The sequence below is a fragment of the Amblyomma mixtum genome, chromosome 1 (genome assembly GCF_055824585.1).
Source record: "Amblyomma mixtum isolate Tamu chromosome 1, ASM5582458v1, whole genome shotgun sequence".
Classification (NCBI taxonomy): Eukaryota; Metazoa; Arthropoda; class Arachnida; order Ixodida; family Ixodidae; genus Amblyomma; species Amblyomma mixtum.
In genome coordinates this window covers 166,736,710-166,751,046 of record NC_143012.1, presented here as the reverse complement: position 1 = coordinate 166,751,046, position 14,337 = coordinate 166,736,710, and the positions used below count along the sequence as shown (strand labels likewise).

The following is a 14,337-nucleotide window of genomic DNA, read 5'->3' as shown; positions in this document are numbered from 1 at the left end:
AAAGGAGGGAGCGGAGAAGCGTCCACGGGAGGGAGTGGCTTCCCAAAACACGAGGAGGATGCGGGGGCGCACGGGGGCGCACCATGGGGGGGCATCTGGCGACAGCGTGCGACGAAGGGCAAGTGGTCGTTAGGAGGAGGATGCGAGTGGTCGTTAGGAGGAGGATGCGGGGGCGCACACACACAAAAGCAATAAGGGGACACAACACTTCCTTCCCCCTTAGAAAGTTGCCTGGTATCGTGCAGGGGGTCGGCGCTCACGCGTGGAGGCGCGCTGGCTTTGTGCGCTCGGGGGAGAAACACTTGTAGGCTGGCTGTTCGCTGTGTCTCCTAGGTCTGTCCTGGGCGAAGTCTCTTCTTCCGGGAAGAGGTGCCAGGCTATGTGGGAAGATGGTGCACGTGTTCTCTCCGCTGGCGGACAGCTCTCAGACGGCGTCGTAAATCTACGCAGCTGGTTGAGATGTCGGCGTGCTACTGTGCCATGTATGTTGACGAGCCAAGAGCGCAGGCCTATGCGTCTGACAATTGTAGCTTCCTCCCAGCGTGGCTTTTTCAGAAACTGTCGGGCGAGGACGCGCTGCCCCTCATTAAGCGTGCCGCAGCGCGGAATTGCTTTTTCTTCCCGGAACGTCTCTGCCTTTGGCTCGGGGAGGATGGCTGTGAGCTGGGTTCGCATTTCACGCTCGAACATCATTTTCGAGGGGGTCTCGCCTGTTGTGCTCTGAACCGTCGTGTGCTGCTTGAAGAGAAAGCGCGCAAGGCGGCGCTGCAGCGAGCCTGTCTGATCTCTTTCAAGGGCGCGTTTTAGCTCGGCTACGTAGCGCTCGGCTTGTCCTTTTGTCGCTGGGTGGTAGGGGGCCGATGTAACTGAGGAGATCCCGTTGTCGCGATAAAACTTGAGAATCTCCGCAGACACAAACGGTGTTCCGTTGTCAGATACTACCTTGTGTGGCAGGCCGAACGTTGCAAATAGTGATCGGAGGTTGTCAATGACTGCTGCCGAAGTCGTCTGTCCCATTTGCCTTATCTCAAGCCACTTTGTGTAGGCATCTACGACCACAAGGAAAGTGCAGCCCTCAATTGGTCCTGCAAAATCAATGTGCAGTGTGTGCCATGGTGTGTCTGGCTTTTCCCATTCTGGGACAGGAGCTTTCGGCGGGGCGCTCCGGCTGCTCTGGCAAGGCTTGCATTCTCGCACCACTGTTTCGATGTCGTTGTCAATGCCAGGCCACCACATGTAGCTTCTGGCACACTTTTTCATTGCAACGATGCCCCGATGTCCGGCGTGGATGAGAGACATAGCTTGTGCGCGTAGTTCTCTCGGCATCACAACTCGGGACCCAAATATGATGCAGCCGCGATGGGTGCTCAACTCTTTTTCAACTGAATCTCGGAGAGCAAACGGCACCGGCCTGGCCTTCAGAAATTTGGGTTGCGCGTTGTCCAACAACTCCAGTGTGACCGGGGGCCCTTCGTTTCCTGGAATCTCTTCCGAGAATACTCTTTCGTATTTCTCTTGCAGTTGCTCAACCATGTTCTGGCTCGGCGTCTGGTGTATGCCGCATATCATCACGCCTAGTGGAGAAAACCAGTTTCTCCCTAGAAGGCTTGATCTTGTGCCCTTCACAACAAGCAGAGGTAGCGTATGGGTCTGGCCGTTGTAGTTAACCTGCACGTTGGCAGAGCCCAATAGTGGCAGATTCTGTCCTGACCACGTTCGCAGGTGCGTGTCGTCTTGTTGCAGGGCGGGTGCGTCAGATGGCCATGAAGTTCGGAACGTGTCCTCACTGATCAGAGTACAGGCTGCGCCGGAGTCCACCTCGAACTTAATCAGCTGGTGATGTACGCTTACTTCTGTAAAAATCTTCGGTCGCGTGCCGAGATTCATGGTGTTCAGGTCGTACAACACAGATGGTGTTGCTGATGTTGTTCCATGGAGATCAGATAGCGGCGTATTCTCTGAGGCGTTGACGCTGTGATTAGGCTGGGAAGGTGACTTTATCTTGGCAAGTCTCCGTTTCGTAATGCATGCTCTTTCGATATGCCCTCGCTTGTGGCAAAAATTACACGTGGCTGACTGGAATCGACATCCCTGGGGGTTGTGTTGGTCGTCACCCCGCCAGCAGCGTTGTGCCTTTTTGACCGATTTTACAACAACAGAAGGCTTGCGCACCTGGTTGCTTGTCTGGTGTACCGGCTCGGTGTTCCGGCGAATCCCTCTCTGCTGGTGACTGGCGCTCTCCGCTCGAACGGCGATGTCGTAAGCTTTGCTGAATGTGAGGTCCTTCTCAGCGAACAGGCGCTGCTGCAGTGACTCGTCACTCAGTCCGCACACAAATCTGTCGCGTAACATCACGTCCAAGGGAAGCATGGTGGTGTTAGCAGAAGAAGCTGCGTCTCCCTCCTGCCCGGTAGCTGTTGTCGACAGCGTTCCAAAATTGCAGTCGGCAGCGAGCTTCTTGAGCGCGGCTACGTAGGCGCTCACAGTTTCTCCTCCCAGTTGATCTCGTCGTTGGAAGCGAGCCCGGCTGTAGACCTCGGATGGCCTTGGGTCGTAGTGCTTTTGCAGCGCTTTTACGATGTCGTCGTAAGACACTGCCGCTGGTGTGCTTGGCTGAATAAGGGCGCAGACAGTATCGTAGGTCTGCTCCCCGCACAGCGTCAGCAGGTTGGCCCTCTTCAAGGCTGGGTCTGTGATGTTGTTAGCTTCAAAGTAGAACTGAAGGCGTCCAACCCACGATGACCACGATGAGCCGTTGAATTCTGGTATCTGATTGGGAAACCCTCGCGTAGCCATGGCTTGTCAATAGCGTTGCGTAGCGCGGGTCGAATCCACTTTCTCGTCGCCACTGTCGTGTCCGGTCGCTGTGTTGAATGCAGCGAAGACGCACACGGTACTTTAAGACTTCGTTTATTTAAAGCCGATGAGGGTGCGACCAGCGTCGACCGAGGCAGGAGCCGAACTGGCCGCCCGAAGAAAGGAGGGAGCGGAGAAGCGTCCACGGGAGGGAGTGGCTTCCCAAAACAGGAGGAGGATGCGGGGGCGCACCATGGGGGGGCATCTGGCGACAGCGTGCGACGAAGGGCAAGTGGTCGTTAGGAGGAGGATGCGAGTGGTCGTTAGGAGGAGGATGCGGGGGCGCACACACACAAAAGCAATAAGGGGACACAACAGTGCTGAAATAATGCAGCTGCAGCCGCCATGGAAGAAGACGATGGTTTGCAGGGTTGAGAACGCTGCTCGAGTTATCCAAAGAAACGGATCGAGGCTGGTTCATGGCAACATGTTATTGTGATGTTCTGTTTGATCATTTCTTCATGAGATACGAGATGTTGGCAGCCGCTGATGTAGGCAGTAAACAGCTGGCTGCAATTCATTGGCATCGCAAAGGCTAGCGACGACCAAGCCTGCACTCTACCATCCGTTTTGGAAGCAGACAGTGCCAAACTGCGCTCAAAGTGCCGGAACTAGCGGTACAAACCGGCGGCACCACCGCTGCCGCAGACCTTTGCCGAACTGGTGCAGTGACTGTAAGTGCAGGCGAATCGAGCGCTCTCCAACTCCAACGAGCGCTCTCCTCGGACGGTATACGCGGCCGGGCGCCCCAACCGGCCGCTAGTGCAGTGTGCCGCGCGCGCGATTAGTCCGAGACAGGACGCTACGTGCGCGCGGCTATGTAGTACATACAGTTTACTTTTTTTGTAAGTGATTGTGCGCAGTGGCCGGGAGACCCCGCTCAGGAGCAGACGTAAAGCCGCCGGCACTCTCTCTCGACAGCGAGAGAGAGAAATACTTCACTGCTGCATTTCACGTCGGAACCGCGTATGTGCGCGAGCGTATTCGGCGCGACTTGTGCCTCGAGAATAGCGGAGAACGGCGGGCCCATGGGCGGGCCGAAGTCCGCCTGCCCGAGAAATAGAATCTTGCGCAGCGCGCCGGAGCGCACCTTAAACACGTCCGTCCGTCGTGAGCGCTCTGGAAGCCACTGCGCCCTTTTTTAAAGGCTTGTTTTCTTCGACTACTCACAAGTTCTCCGCTTATAGCATGCGCTGAAATAAACGCTCCTTATGTGTGCACAACGACGAAAGGAATTCCTCTCCATTCTCTTAATGAACCACAGTTCAACAGTGACGAGGTCGCGGCCACATCCTATGATGAAAAGTTTACCCGCAGTTTCCTACAGTGCACCCAGAAACTCAAGAGTGTAATCAACAGAAGTGTTGAGACGCGGAGCCTTCAGACAACCTCGAGCTCGGTACGCATTGCGCCAAAGCTGCAACACAGGCGCTGCGCTTCTGCGCTACATCGAAGCCCGGACGTTCACTAAAAAGCACCGCTGGTTGGCAGTCTGGTAACTGTGGAGGAGGGCCTATTTCCCATGAGTCAGTGCGCAAAACGGCCCTAGGCAGCGGCGTCAGAGGAGGATGGCTTGCAGAGGCTGAGCGCACTCTCTCCTAGTTTTTTTTCCTCCATGCCTCCACGCTTCGGTTCGCGCCGTCGCGCGCGCGACGTGGCGGCGGTGCACCATCGCTGCATCACGTAATATATGACGTCACGCCAGGGATGAAGCGGCGCGCGCCCGCCGTCGCGTCAGTCTCTGCGCCCGCAACCGCGCCAGCGTCTTTGCGCCGGGCGTGTATGCGGTCAAGATGCCTCCAAACGCTAAGGACGTTAATAATAGGAATGCAAAACGAATCAGTGGGGAAACAGTTTAGACTTGGTGTTGTGTAGAAATGCTCAAAGACAATACAGAATAAGTGACGTGCAAACCAAGATTCATGCATTTACGGACCATAAGAGTGTGTTTGTCGGGCTGCAAAGAATAAAGTACGACGATTAACCTAAAACCATGTCTCCGTTACTTAGCCCCACCCACACTGAGGCAGCTGCTTAACATGCTTCGCATCCACTGGGCTTAACCTTGATAAGCCTCCAATTTTTTTTATATCCCATGGAAGGCGCCTCCCTTCGATCATCGCGATCAGGTCACTTTCCTGGCATCACGAGTACGACGGCGGCATGTTCACGCGAGCAACTGGCACACTCGTATGCCGGCTCCTGCTCGGGTGGTGCTCGAGCACAAACCCGTCAAGAAACTGCTGGACCTTGTGGCCCAGGCAGACCCTTGAACAACACATTCCTTTTGGCTCCCTACTGAGCCGCGTTCGTCAGAAGTGTACGCTTGCTCACAAGAATGCGACGGGGCTTGAACGTGCTTCCCCACGGCGGCCGCATCCGCGAACCGACGGTGGCCACGGCAGCCGTCCCGTCTGTATGCGCCTGCCTGCAAGACTTCATGTACCGCAGCAGAAAGCATTACCACGAAAGTAAACGCTCTTTTTTGCACTTTGCAAACGACGTTTCCAAGCACGAAAGGCACAAAAGCAGTGAATCACCGCAAAGTGCTTGGTTTGGTCGGTGCAGTGTCTCCGGGAAATTCGCCCGGCCGGCGAACAGCGCCAACCGGGTCCACGAACGCTGTTTGTTTATTGTTCCGGTTCCCGCAAACTGTCATACTTAGGCAACACCCCAGCAACCTGTCTCGTTTCCCTGCCGTTCTTGCAGTGTGACAAGAAGTTGTAGGACAAGTTGGTTAGGCGACTTGTTGACGGCTGGCTTGCGAACGTGCTTGGTCCATGTCGTTGTTGTGTTTCCGCAGTGTGACGGCGAATGCCAGGGGACAACCTCGGGATCGGAAGAATTTAAATTTTCCAGTCTTCTGCGCCGTTTGGCAGCGGCTCGACTCTCCTTAGTTTACCAGAGCTTACATGTCGAGTGCGACCGTCTTTTCTCCGCGCACCCTCCTTGCGCATGCGCAGTAGCGCGCGGCGCAACTGTCGTAAACACGGCTCCGGCTAAAGGTCACGCGTCGGAGAGGAGCGCACGCTGGCAGCCAGGACCTCACACCGGCTGTGGCGAGGAGGCGACACACCTGCGCCTCTCGTGACGTCACGCGGTTCTCGTGCATGCGCATACATAACAGGCGGCGCACACTACCGCAAAACTCGGCTCTGACCTCCTTGCCTCTGACCCGCGTAGTCTAGCTTTACGCTACAAAACAACCCAGCAAAGCAATATGGCGGAAATCTGCTCGGTAGTTCGACACACACTACGGAGGGCAAAATGGAGGGAAACGTGCAAACATCGTAGAGATATCGTTCCCTCTCATGAACACCTCCTGATTGGATGGATGGATTGATAGGAGCGCCCCCTTTGAAACGGGGTGGTGGCAATTGCCACTATGCTCAGCTTTTCTTTCTTTATTATTTTTTGTTTACTGTACTGGCAATTCTCATTAAGATTCGCCGTCATCTTTACCTACGGTTTCCTACAATTCTAACCTTATTCCACATCTCTGCTTTTCAGCCACCAATCCTCCAATCGTTTTTTGCTAACTTCCACTGCAGATTTATTTACATGATCATTGTTATCTTTAAACCTTAGGGCCTCAGGAAGAGTGACTGTGCCTGCATCGACATCCGGATGGATATCATCACATTTGATTATGAGGTGTTCAATTGTTTCCACAGGTCTACCACACACTCCACATGTGTCATCTTTTAAATGTTCAGCAGCGCCACACTCGTTTCTTTTTCTGAACTATGATTATTTAGTACACGTGCATTGGTGTAGATGGCGCTACTTAATAAATTTATCTAGAGTTACTGTATATGCTACTAGTGTGCTCACAGGCCCGCTCGGGGTGACCCCGCCGGTGTCGACAGGGCGCGGTGGCGCGTGGTGGCGCTGCACGCGTCTTCACGGGTGAAAACGCGTGGCGCATTCGGCCGGCGTCGCAGTAGCCGTGGTAGCCGCGCCTACAAATTGAATTATTATCGAAACATTCGCATGGGTGTCATTGAAATGGCTAGGCGGATCTTGAATGGAACATAATTTCTGGCATGTGCACATGCTTATTTATTGCTCAAAGATCCACAAGGGACATTGCATGCGGGGTTGCATGAGAAATTTTTATCAGTATACGTTTGGCACGCAGGGAGGATCACGTATTGTCACTTGTGCCTGCAATGTTTCCGTGTAGTTATAATGCACTGCATACCGAGGGGTCATACAGCTTTTTCTATTAATACTTAAAGTCAATAGTAGTCGCATGTGGTGTGGCGGAATTTGATTCATGCCAAGGACAAACGCGGAATGGAGAGAGTGTCGGCGGCAACAATTATTTCTATTCGCAAGGACCCTGTGCAGCACACAGAAAACTGAAGGGCAGGGTGACGATAGGTAGAACGGAGACATGTAAGTGAGACAAAGTACAAGGAGGGGGGCGGGGGGTATATACATTATTTACAATTGGCGTTTTGCGCTGAACACTAGGCGTGCGCACGGAAACCATTTAGACACAACGGTAACAGTGACTTCACATTTGTTTGGACAGCCGTGCAGCATCCACTGATATTTGAAAAAAAAAGAATGAGGCAGATTTGTCATCACTGCGTGCATTTATGCTCGCTCATTTCGCCTCTGGCAGCGGTGGCTCAGTGGCGCTCGGCTGCTGACCCGAAAGACGCGGGTTCGATCCCGGCTGCGGCGGCTGAATTTCGATGAAGGCGAAATTCTAGAGGCCCGTGTACTGTGCGATGTCGGTGCACGTTAAAGAGCCCCAGGTTACATTGACCTGTACCCAGGTGGTGTAAATTTCCGCAGCCCTTTACTACAGCGTCCCTCATAGCCTGAGTCGCTCTGGGACGTCAAAAACCCCGTAAACCAAAACACTTCGCCTTTTTCTCCTTCAATTGTTCTGGCACTTAAGAGCAGCGTTAGCAATGGCACAGTTTAAGGTGCTTCGCCAGTTCGCGTTTTTCTGCGCTGCAATGAATTACATTCCGAAAGCATTCTTGATGTGTTGAAAGTGGTTAGAAGCAGACTGCAGAAAGAAGTTGGTTCTGTGAGCTTTTCTGTGAAGAGGTTTTCAAGCTTCAGCTGAAATTCATAAAGCTGCGCCGATGGGTACAGCAGTCCTCCGCGGTCGCGGTATTTTGTCAGCCTCGCAAGGAAACAGTTTTCATCGGGAGACTGCATTGTAAGCGAGGTAATGCACATCTAGCAACTTGTCTTCAATGTACACTTCCGTGGAACATACCCTGTTACGTAGAAAACAAGCCTACAGCCACTTCTAGCTACGTGCTCATCGTGGTCATGCCAGGCACCGAAGTTTGAATCTGGAGGGCCTTCACACTGCATTTGAAGGCCGATATCTGGGCAAGCTTGAACAAGCACTGACACCATACGTGAACAAAAACGTGAAATGACCCCACGAGAAGCGCTCAAACCAGCGCAAATCCGCACAACAGAACACCAACGAGCCCGCAAATACACACGGCGCACTGACAGCGGCGGCAAATCCTACCGTGAAGTCTACTGTGGCGCCACCTCGTGTGGGCGCCGCGAAACAGAAGCCTGTCGACATTCGCTGGGCCACCGCTCCCCCGTTGAGCCGGCGCGGAGTGAGCACACTACCCAATATTCTTGTTCACTGTAATGCTACCAAAGGTAGCAGAGTTGCGCGTAGCTCCGCCATCTTGCCTGTCAAGCAACCGAAGTTATGCGGCGAAGCCGCACTCCGTTTCTGCAGGCGACATGCCGATCGACCGTGGGCGCTATTCCGAGGTTTTTAGACCATTTTTTCGATTGATTGCAAACAAAAAGCATCTAAAAAGCTGGCTGCGTAACCCAGTCATACAATATAGCCAAGAAAAAACGGTGCTCTTTCTAGCGCGCGCCGTGAGCTCCGGCAGCAAGCGATTCCCACAGCCACCTTCCCTGAACTATTTACCTGATAACCTAAGGGCAGACTCAGTATTCTGAATGCGCCGTGCAAATGCAACATTCATTCATCCTTGCGGCAACATTTATTCACCGGACACTAAATACGAAACCCTGCAAAAAGTTATGAGCCGGAGCTATAAAAAGAACAGTATAAAAATCCAAAATGCAGTTTACTCGAAACTGGATGAACGTTACCATCTGAAGTAAACAATCAGATGCCTAAACATGTTTCCCTCGATTAAAAATTGTTTGCCATTCAGGTTTTATGCCAACAGGGATAAATACGCAACGCAGAGCTCTATTTCAGCGTTTCAACAGTGGGCACGAAAAAGCGCAGATCCGCAAGTCCAGCCTGTTTTCGGTAAAGAAACCTCAATGCAACTTTTAGCAAAAAAAAAAGGCGTGAGCTACGCACTCTAGACGCCCCACAACAGCGAACGTAAACAGCGGTTGGATAGTGGATCCGCTTCGAACTTGGCCGGCTGTCAATCCAGTTCGCTGCAGCAGCGGCCTACGTCATCAGCGCACGTGTTTCTGGTCCGACAGGCAAAACATGCACCGTACCGAAGAGGCTCTCACAGGGAGAAGAAAGGCTGCAGGGCGTCTCGAATCGGGGAACAGAGGCGGCGGGGGAGCACTCGACACCGGTAAAACCGCTTCAGAACCGAAAGTGGACGATTTTGCCCATCGAGCGTCGTCTTCTCCGCAGTACACGGTTGCTTGGACACCACGTGATGGCGCTCTACCAATGGAGTCCTCAGCCTCAGCAGAACACGTTGCACGTGTTGGTCGTGTTGAGGCCGCGGGCCGTAAGTACGCATCTAAATGTGACCGTGTGTTCGGTGTCAGTGGTTACGCGACCATCGTCATCGCGCGAGGAGCTACAGTATGACGCGATCACAGCGTGGGAAAGCCGGCAGCAAGACGGCGAGCGACGGTGAGGCCGTCGACGACTGGGTCATGTGCACAGTGTGCACGTCGTGGGTAAAGTTGTGTGACACCCCCTTCAAGTCCGTGGTCGAGGCGGAGGCGTCGACGTCCTTTGTTTGCCGTACGTGTGAAAGGATCAGCATCCTACGATCGGAGGTCACGCTACAGGTGAAACAAGTGACGGAGGAATACAAGCTGGCAGTAGCTAACCTGACGGCCCTTTTGGAGCCAGAGACAGCCGCGACGAAAAGTCTTGAAGAGAGGCTTCAGGATGAGCGCCCACTGCGAGAAGCGCTACAGGCGGAGGTTGTGGAACTGCGCGCTGCCGGCAAGGACTCGTGGGATGGCCCGACGCATGAACGGCCGCTATCCGGCATTACGCATGGAGAGGAATGAAAGCAGGAGCAGAACAGCACGGCAGTGAAAACCGGGCTGTCCGACTCGCCCCTGCCGGCTGGTGTGACATCCGAGGTTGCCGTCGGCCAGAGCACCGAGAGAGCCGGGGCGGCTGAAAAGGAGCCTGCCCTACACCCCCTGCCAGATGATTTAGCGGGCTATCGGCCAGTGGAGAGTCGCAAGCACCTAAAAAAGAGACTGCAGGCGGCTAGCCGGCCAATGAACACAGCTCCGTGCGACTCGCAGAAGCAGGCAGGGAAAACGGGGGGTGTGATGCAGCCTCCACTTTCCAGCCTGGCTCCGGATGCGCAGGTGGGACCGCAGGAAGGTGATATAAGGAAACGAGCAAAGCAGGGCCGGTCGGCCTTCGTCTACGGGGACCGGGATGCGTGCCGCCTGAAACAACCGGTACTCCGGGTGTCCAGGTGGAACAAGTCCGTGCAATTCAGGACGGAGACAGAGGCTACATTACAAGATGTAATAGCAGCCGTTGAAGGGGACGCGGAGATGTGGGCTGTGCCAGAGGCCATTGTTGTAGTTCACGCGGGCATGAAGGACATGATACACAAGAGTGCCGATCCTAGCCTATCGGCCCAGGAGCTGCGCGCGGCGCTCGTTAAATGGAAAGAGCGAGCCAGCAGGCACCACTTTGTCATTTATGCTATTCCGGAGAGAGCAGTTGCGGAAGAGAACATCCGTGCAAAGTGCGAGAAGTGGAATTCCGACATGAAGAGCACCTGCATGGAGTTGGGGCAAATGGTGGAATTTGTTGCCACGAACTGGGTAGTACTACCTAATGAGCAGGGCAGGCCCTACGCCGAGCATACAGCTGACGTGCTTGGGCAACGATTGGGTCGCCGGCTATGTATTTTTTTAGGGTTGGCACCGCTAGGACGACCCAACCGACTGCATCCGAAAGCACCGGCCCTGAAGACCGGTCGGCCGGCGCCAGGAAAAGAGACTCTCCGTGGACAAGCGGAACTGGCCGGAAAGAAACCGAACGCAGCCGACGCGGTCGGGGCAGCGGAACCAACCCCAACAGGTCAAGAAGTACGAGCGAACGCCGGAACAAGGACAGACCTCACACAGGCGCCCTCACCATGGGCCCAACCAATGTACTGGGGGCAGCTACCCCACGGGACGCAGCTGCCGCTGTCGGTGGCCCCATGGCACCTGGGCACGATGCGGAGCAGTGTGATGACATCGCACGGTGGCCCAACCCCTCTCCAGGCGACGCCGCACGTCCCGCGATTGGCTCACCCGGGGGGAGGAGCGCCCGGCGACCTTTTCCAGATGGTTGGCGATCTCGTCCGACACCACATTTTGCAGCAGTGGCCGCGGCAAACGCAGTAAGGGGCGCGAATGCCCCACTAGGACGTCGACGTCGCCGCCACCGGCCCGTCCCAGTCAACGTAGGCTTCCTGAATCTCCATGGCGCACGGAAGGAAGCAAAATGGGAAGAGCTATATCGGACATTGAACCAAGAGAACTTCAACCTGTTTGCGGTCGCCGAGACACATCTTCGGGACCTAGAGGAGCCCCCTGTCCACGACAAGTGGCACTGGGCTGGAAGAAATCGCGAGAAAGGGTCCAGAAAAGGAGGCGGTGTCGGAATGTTATGGCGAAGCGACTCCGAGTGGGAGCCGTTGACGGGCACGTGCGATGAACACCTTTGGATGGCCGGCCAAATCCTGGGCATGCCTGTTGTTGTCGGCGTGGTATACCTCGCCGTGACGCGCGGACAACACGATGGGAATGCCCAGATTATGAACTGCCTCACAGAGGACATCCGGAGATGGGCATCGAACAGGGAGGTGGTGCTGCTCATGGGGGACTTCAATGGACATATTCAGTCTCTTGATGGAAACCAGGACCACAATGGTGACCTCCTGCTCAACTGGGCCCACGGACTCGGCCTCGAAATAGCCAACCTCCGGGTCGACTGCGAAGGACAATTCACGTGGAGTGCCCGGAACAGTCGGTCCACTATAGACTATGCTCTTGTGTCGCCCAGAATGGCAGCCAGCATCACTAGGGTGCACATTGACGAAGAGGGAGTGTACAGTATCGGCAGTGACCACAACCGCATCTGTCTGTCGCTGTCGGGTCCCGTGCGTAACACTTATGCGAAACAGACTCGCGATCCGGCACTACGGTACCTCCCAGTGACTTCGTATGGAGCTGTGGCCGACGCTTTTGAGCAGAGCACAGCGCGCATGGAGGCCACCTCATACACCGAGTACATCGGAGAACTACAACAAATCATACGCCAGCACGAAGTCTGTGTCCACTCCAGGGGAGGAAAGCGGCGGAAAAAATGGTGGGACAGGGAAGTCCAGACTGCCCTCGAGGCACGGCGTGCTGCTAACCGCCTCCATCGCAGAGCTGTAAAAAATCTCTCCGCTGAAGAGTGCCACCTGGCCTGGCAGGAGTACCTTCGTCGCAAGAGGGAGGCACAATTGCTGATCCAGGTGAAAATAGCAGCGTGCAACCAAGAACAATTACACGAGCTCAGAAGAGCGGGTCATAACGCCCCACGGAAGTTCTGGGCCTATGTGTCCTCCTTGGACAGAAAACCACCACCTCACGTGCTACGCGACGCCACCACAGGCACAACCATCACTGATCTAGCACAACACCTTACGGAGCATCTCCAGGGAATATATGGGTGCCATGCCGGGCCGGAGGAGCAGTCCTGCGATCCAGCGGATACCGCTGCAATATCAACACCGTGTAGTAGCAGTGCCCCATCCTCCGACTCGCGGACGGTGACAACAGAGGCGCTAAAGCGGGCCATAGCCCGTGTGGGAGCCAACACCGCACAAGGCTTGGATGGCATTCCGGCTGGCCTGGTGAAATGCCTCGGCCAGGAGGCACGAGAACAGCTTGCAGAGCTCTTTAGTGGCATCATTGCCGGCGATCCTATACCTGAGGACTGGCTTCGCAGCAAGGTGTGCCTCCTCCCTAAAAAGGGCGGGGACCGAAGCTCCATCAAGAACTATAGACCCCTCACCATCTTCAGTGTGCTGTACAGGGTATTTGCGCAGGTTGTCAAAGGCTGGATAGTGGCGTGGGCCGAGGCGAAGAACCTACTCTCAGAATGGATTCCGACAGGGGCGTCGCCTCGTGGACAACATCTTCACGCTGACACAGTGCGTAGAGATCGCTCGCAAGGAGTCGCGGGGACTGGTGGCGTGCTTCCTCGATGTAAGCAGGGCTTACGACTGCGTCCCCCACGAGCCACTGCTTCATCGAATGGCAGCTATTGGAATGCCATCAGCGTGGATCGGACTGCTTCGCCGCCTATACTGCGGCAGCACAGTCGTGGCTTTCTTTGCCGGTGCCCACTCTGAGCCTGTAGAGGTGCAGATCGGGCTTAAACAAGGATGCCCGATGTCGCCGATCCTCTACATGCTCTACACGGCAGAGCTGGAGCACCTCTTGGTTCGGTCCGGCATCGGCTTTACCCTCCCATACGCACAGGACGCATCCCGGAGGTCTGGACTCTCCCGGGCCTTGTGTTCGCGGACGACATCGCGCTCTTGGCCGAAGATGAGGCGCAGCTACAGCAGCTGATCTCACTGTCCGCCGACCATCTAGGGCAGCTGGGACTGTGCTTCAACGTGAAGAAATCAGCTGTGTTGCGATTCGCGGGCGACAAGACCAGCGTCTCCACGGTGCACCTGCCAAGCGGAGAGCCCATACCGCAGACCTCCGATTACCGCTATCTCGGCGTCACCATTAGTGCCCAAGGAGGCCTATACGCTGCACACGAGGAGCGTGTACGGCTCTCCTCCCAGCGCGCCTGCTGCATTCTGCGCAGACGTCTGTGGGGGTGTAGTCGATATGTGATGGTGCGTGAACTGTGGAAGGCCGTGCACGTCCCGGGCCTAACTTTTGCAAATGCCGTCGTGTGTATGTCGGCCTCCACACGTGCATGGCTTGGCTAGAGCGCGGACAGCACGAAGTTGGCCGAGTGGCCCTGGGGTGCCATGGTCGAGTCGCCATTGAGGCAATCCAGGGCGACCTCGGCTGGTCGTCCTTCGAAGCTCGAGAGGCCAGCAGCAAAATCGCCTTCGAGGAGAGGCTGCGCATGCTACCCGACACCCGCTGGGCGCGCCGAGTGCTCCGGTACCTATACTTTAAAGGGACCGGAACGCAATGGCGTGCTCGCGTCCACCGGCTGCGCGGCAAATTCGGAGTCCTTGCCCAGACCACCGAGAG

General features: G+C 55.4%; 1 protein-coding gene across 1 annotated transcript; it reads left to right on the top strand.

Annotated features, from left to right (window-relative positions):
* Positions 1-11,789: 11,789 nt before the first annotated feature.
* Positions 11,790-13,466, top strand: LOC149369697 (uncharacterized). Its single transcript, XM_089576128.1, has one exon. The coding sequence runs from the start codon at positions 11,790-11,792 to the stop codon at positions 13,464-13,466; it is 1,677 nt and encodes a 558-aa protein (XP_089432254.1).
* Positions 13,467-14,337: the final 871 nt, after the last annotated feature.

Bases quoted from the DNA above. Each gene is read 5' to 3' on its own strand.
- LOC149369697 (XM_089576128.1), top strand. From the start codon at position 11,790: ATGGCCGGCCAAATCCTGGGCATGCCTGTTGTTGTCGGCGTGGTATAC.